The following is a 6,014-nucleotide window of genomic DNA, read 5'->3' as shown; positions in this document are numbered from 1 at the left end:
GCCTTAACTTTGAACCAACACAAAACGTCAACTTTAGCCTGAACCTACACTCGGCACACGCCACAACAACAGCAAACCTTCACAGATTAAGGTCACGTGCGCACTGGACCGGAACCATTGATAGTTTTTCTATAGTGACGTCTTGCGACCTTCGTCACAATTGCCGGATTGCCGTTTTAAAACTGCTTGAAATGGTACTACAGGCCCTAAAGACACAAACACAATACAAGTACAGTATACGACGTTATGCTAGGTGGGAGAATAGTTGGATAGCAAAAAGTTTGTGATAATTATATCAATTAATGTAATATAAAATTGTGTACGACATAGAATTCTCGTCTATCGAATCAGTGAAGCATAACACTGCGTGACGTAATCGATAGCTTCCCCGTTACTGTGCGTGAATTACGAGTTATCACTAGGGCAACCAGTTTTTTGACCTAAAAAGTTTAAATTTTGACCTTAAAATTTGCAAATTTTGACCTAAAAAGTTTAAATTTTGACCTCATTTTGAAAAACGCTATACTGATAGTCTCTACACTGTCTACAGCAACTTTCTAATCTAAAGCTGCATTTAAAAATGACAAAATGCTTTTCTAGTGTTGACTTTTTTTCGTTTCTGCGTATTAAAATTGACAACTTGCAGTTTCAAATGCAATGCCGTCACATCGTGACGTCACCAAACGCGCTGAAAAGCCTTCCCTCTCTTTGTGGCTTTGGTTTTAAGTAAAATTTGCGGCACTGGAATTGTTTGCGGTACAAGAAAAGAGAAAAACGGAAGAATAACATTACAAAATGGTTACAAAATTACAAGTTTAATAGATTTTGACCTAAAAAAAAAAAGACCTAAAGAAACAATTTGACCGTATTTTGACCTAACGTAACATTTTGACTTTATTTGACCTAATAACTTCTATACCACACGTCGTACAAAGCTGAAATTTGTTTTGTGCTTGTTTGATAACATTCTGGGCAGGTTAAAAAAAATTGACCATATTGACTTTTGGTTGCCCTAGTTATCACTTATCAGTCCCTTTTTGCTATTACGTTAAACGCCGCAACATGTCTTTATGCTGTTGTTGTCACAATGTTTTATCTTGATTTATTCGTTCAAAGAAGCTTCAATATAATCAGAATATATAGTTGTCGAGGTGTACAATTAATTCTAAGATTAAGAAAAGCAGACAACGACCTTGAGGCTCATTTACCATCGAGGATAATAAACAATTCAACAGACAAAATTGTAATTGAAGTGGTCGCCCTTACAGGATAAGGTACGACAAACAACCATTTCATTACAAGTTGATTTTAGTTATTTAGGGTTGAATTAAAGATAGGTTTGGTCCGGAACTCCTCGAAGAAAAATTTTAGTTAGGCTAAGGTTACTATGTTATAGCATTTAAGTTCAGAAAAAAGCTTCCAACGTATGATTTTTTCCAGTGAAGCAGTGCCGGCCATTACGTAATTGGAACGAGAATCTTCCAGCTACATAATCAACATTTGCGCAACACAGAATAGCAGAAAGCACATGTCTCATTGAAGTTGCAAGCGTCTTCCCACGGCTAAATTGGCGTAAATTGCGCATACTTACTGCGTTTTCAGTTGCAGCGGCCGTGAAATAGCATCAAACCAATGAAAACTTGCTGGACGTAACTATTTTACTCTACGTTTGTGTATTGCTCTAGCAAGCAAAAGTGTAACACGCGTAACTAACGTTGCAAAACGAGTGAAACCGAAACAGGTAACCTTTTCAATTGCACTCTCTATTGACGTCATCATAGGTTGTTTCTTATCATAATATCTAACTCGTAAACAGTCGGGTTTCTGGATGAATGTGCAGGCGTGAAGAGATCGCCTCTGCATACTAATTTTATCTTATGAGCGAGCACGCGCCAAGTGCCTCTTGTTCTCTTCAATTATAACTTTTGCAGGAGTTTACTTTTACGGCAGAACTACGCGTATGATAAAAGTTTGGTTAAAACTCGAATAATCTATAATTTACTGGGTAGGCCTGGGAATAATTAGACTGAAACGTTGGTAACTGAGAGACTCGGTGGGAATAATGAAATAGCCACTGAATATGAGTATCAGGGATAACCACAATACCCGGGCGAGTACTCGAATTCGACAGGGAACATCCCTAATACCAGTAGTATACAAGTTTAATTTACAATCATTATGCATTTATTTTCACAAAAATTTATTCATAAGAATGACGTTGTAATAAAATGGTTGTTTGTCGTTCCTTAGTCTGTAAGGGCGACCAAATCACTCCAACGTTTGTCTGTTGAATAGTTTAATGTCCTCGATGTAAATGAGTCTCAAGGTCGTTGTCTGCTTTTCTTAATTTTAGAATTAATTGTTCACCATGACAACTGTATATTCTGATTATATTGAAGCTTCATTGAACGAATACATCAAGATAAAACATTGGGACAGCTACATAATAAAGTCGACCACTTTCTAGGGTTGACTTAGTAGACTGTAACGCATTGAACAACTATGAATAATAATTAATAACACACACAATGTAGGCATGCACGACATTTTTTGTCACGACTAAATACGATAAGCAGAGAGTAATCGATTACGTAACGCAATGCTTTGCTTTGCCGATTTCCGTAAACAAGTATTCTATGCGGCATTCGATTTGCAAGCAATTTTATAATATCATCACAACGTAATGATCAAACAAAATTAAAAATAATAAAATTGCAAAGTGATGCGTCATTTTAACATACATAAACTTTCAACGGAATTTCAAGAATGTCTAATCTAAAATTTAAACAGTAATACGACAGATTGCAAAGCCAAGTTAAATCTTGTTGAAAACACTCTGGCCAAAGCATTGATTGCAATAAACAAAGGATAACCTGCTTATGTTCCACCAACGTTACTTTTTATGTGAAATATTTTGTTGGGTTTTTCTTGCACTTAATTCCCAAAAGATCACTACTGCAAGCACTGTTGTCAATGACATTCTAAACCTATCATTAAATTGTAAAAAACATTTAACTCTTGGAGAAAGCAAGGGATGAGTCCTGAGGAAGATCTATCATTAAGGTCATCACAGATAAATCCCAATCTATTCGCATCAGCACCAGATGGTAAAATTTTATATGAAAGTTGCCAAATCTTGCTTATTACATGACATATTAGTTAAAAGTTGTTTTGTTTCAAAAAATAAATTTTCATGTAGCGTTTTAAAAAGCAAAATCATCATGTAAATGACCCTCAGTATGAAATATTGACTCTAGTTTAGTCAAACCAAGACATGAGATCTTTATTTCCTACCGAAATCCATCAATTTATTTAAATAATATAATGCTTGGGTTTGTCATTGTTGGTATGGGTGTTTGCCCAAATCTTCCACACAGGCGATATTCAGCAAATCTATTCAGGTTTGGGTTTACATCAACGTATCCTTGATAAAGCATCAGCAAGCAAAGATAAAAAAATTTGGAAGTTGCTACCAATATCGCAGAAACAAGTAATTAAAAACAGTTTGCTAATAAAGAGCAGTGCAACAGATACTCCCACATTTTAGCCCATAAAACTATTATGTCCATTTTCCAATCACAGTAAAACAGATTTCACTGCTGAAGTGTACCATTGGTTTCAGCAGTACACAATACTTTTTTTGATAATCGTGTCCAATACAATTCTGTTATTTGTATAGCGTAATATAAAATATTAGTTTAAGTGCTTCATACCAAAGTATTTTTAATGGAGAGAGTCATAGCAATCCTTCAAGACACAATAAGAGCTGACCTTGATTTTGATATATGAACAACATAATGTAAGCATTGCATAAGCAGTGGTCAGTTTTACAAATTCACTTATAAAAATCATTTTGCATGATGACAATTTAAGACGTAATCACATGATCAAAAAGTGACACCAATACCAAGTCAACATGTAACCATTACATAAAATAAAAAATGTTTTACTTTAAAGAAGCTAAATTATCCAACGTATATTCTAAAAACATATTTCTAAAGCATAATTTGACGGTACACTAAGAATTATTACCAAAAATAGCTTGAAGATAAATGTTCTCCAATGTTTCTGATGTAAATGCTCGAATGATCCCTGTTACAGCAGTCCACTTGGGAACAAAAACATAAGCACTTCTGGCTGCAGCAGCATCTACAATTTCTTGAGCAGTTTCGTCCACTGGATGTCGAGCTACATTCATCTTGCTATTAACTTCTTTTTGCTTTTGTTTTGGCCTGCTTGTATCTATTGCCCCCAACAAACAAATCGTGATAGAATAATCATATTTTTTCTGCAATGCCATCTCAAGTCTTAAGCTCGAGTAAAACTGATTTATTGCAGCTTTTGATGCACCGTAAACTCCCATGTAAGGATTATTCACATGACCAGCAAGTGATGACACAACAACAAGACGGCCATTTGATTTCACTAAGTATGGAGTGGCATAGGATGAAAGATGAATATAGCTTAAATAATTAATGGTCATCATCTTTTGTGCAGTATTCAACTGATCATTGCTTCCGTCCCAAAATTGCAGAGATGCACTGAGAAGTGCATGATTGAGAACCAAATAATCCAAACCACCTACTATATTGACAGTTTTCTCAATTAATTTTTTAGTTTGTTGAATATCTGACATATCAGCAACAATATAATTAGCTTCAAGAGCACCAAGTTTCTTGCAGTTTTCTACCACTTCTTGCAGTTGTTTTTCACGCCTTGCTGTTATGACAATTTTTGCTCCAAGTTTAGAATATTTATATGCAAGTTCCATCCCAATATTTTGACTTGCTCCAGTAATAAGAAAACGTTTTCCTCTGACTTCATCTAGGTTGACATGTTGTGGGATGAAAAAATAGACCAGCATAGCAATTGCTAAAACAAACGCAGATTTTCTTATAAAACCCATTTTTATAAAGATAAAGAACTAAGGAAAATAAAATAACATTTGCATAACTGATTTCAAGTAAATAATTTTATGCCTGTATATTTAGGAGTTATGAGTAACTGCATGTTTGATACTTGGTTTGGGGTTGATCGGATCAAGGAGTACCAGTATTTCTTCACAGATATATACATTGCATTTTTTGGTCCTCAAAACTTCACTTAACCAGGTTTGCATTCTCGCATGACACAAAGATAACCTTTAGGTAATTTATAATACTACTTGAAATAATCTTCTCCAGTTACTAAGCAAGTTTTAATGAACACGCATTTTTTGTTCAGTTTATATATATTTTATTGATGTTGCAATAATTTAGAACTATTCACCATGACCAAACATCAGTATTTCCTTGCTCAAGGACATTTCAGGGATAAAGTAGCGCTGACAAGTAATTAACCAACAAAATGGGACCAATTGATTGCCAGGCTAAAGGTAACACTTTAAGTATTGCATACTTTACCAAGCCTAACAAGAAACTCTACAGCATATATCCCATAGAGTCAGCTAAACTTACATCACTAGACCATAGAAAAATTTACTTAAAGTTAACAAATATTTTAATGGAAAAAGTAAACTGATTCTGAGTCTATTAAGCTAACTGCAACGAAAGGACGCTCGACATAACCTTATGTTTATAAACAACCACAGGCGACAAGTGCAAGTGCAGGCATCGCATGCAGAGAGTTCAGGGTGCACCTAAAATGTGCATTTTACACTTTATACCTATTTCTTGTGGTGGATTCTGTTCACTGACTGTGCTTCAAAGTTACCGGGATCAGCAAGCGTGCTAACTGCTAGTGCGTACCTTGTATAAAATGACACTGAATGTTTCCTTGCTTAACTTTAGGCAAGCTATATGCTACAGTGTTTCTAAACCTCTTATCATTCCAGCACCCAGGTTTGAACAGACTAGCGCCCAATTAAGCCAGACTGTGCAAAATGGGCAAGTGCGACCATTTAAACATTTGCCTGCTTCAAAAAACAATAATAATAAAAAGATTTTACTCTTTTTGGGGAACAGTCTGGATTATCTTTTTTGCTTAAAATGGTCGTATACTCCCCACAACACCAA

The 6,014-nt window shown here is 35.2% G+C and overlaps 1 protein-coding gene across 1 annotated transcript; it reads right to left on the bottom strand.

Moving 5' to 3' along the window:
• Positions 1-2,373: 2,373 nt before the first annotated feature.
• LOC143460311 (hydroxysteroid 11-beta-dehydrogenase 1-like protein B) lies at positions 2,374-5,749 on the bottom strand. Its single transcript, XM_076957768.1, has one exon. The coding sequence runs from the start codon at positions 4,904-4,906 to the stop codon at positions 4,019-4,021; it is 888 nt and encodes a 295-aa protein (XP_076813883.1). The 5' UTR covers positions 4,907-5,749; the 3' UTR covers positions 2,374-4,018.
• Between the last annotated feature and the right edge of the window lie 265 nt (positions 5,750-6,014).

This window comes from Clavelina lepadiformis, chromosome 5 (genome assembly GCF_947623445.1).
Source record: "Clavelina lepadiformis chromosome 5, kaClaLepa1.1, whole genome shotgun sequence".
Classification (NCBI taxonomy): Eukaryota; Metazoa; Chordata; class Ascidiacea; order Aplousobranchia; family Clavelinidae; genus Clavelina; species Clavelina lepadiformis.
The sequence above is the reverse complement of the archived record's forward strand: the minus strand, read 5'-3'. Positions and strand labels throughout refer to the sequence as shown.

Coding starts and splice junctions, on each gene's coding strand:
- LOC143460311 (XM_076957768.1), bottom strand. CDS start 4,906: ATGGGTTTTATAAGAAAATCTGCGTTTGTTTTAGCAATTGCTATGCTG.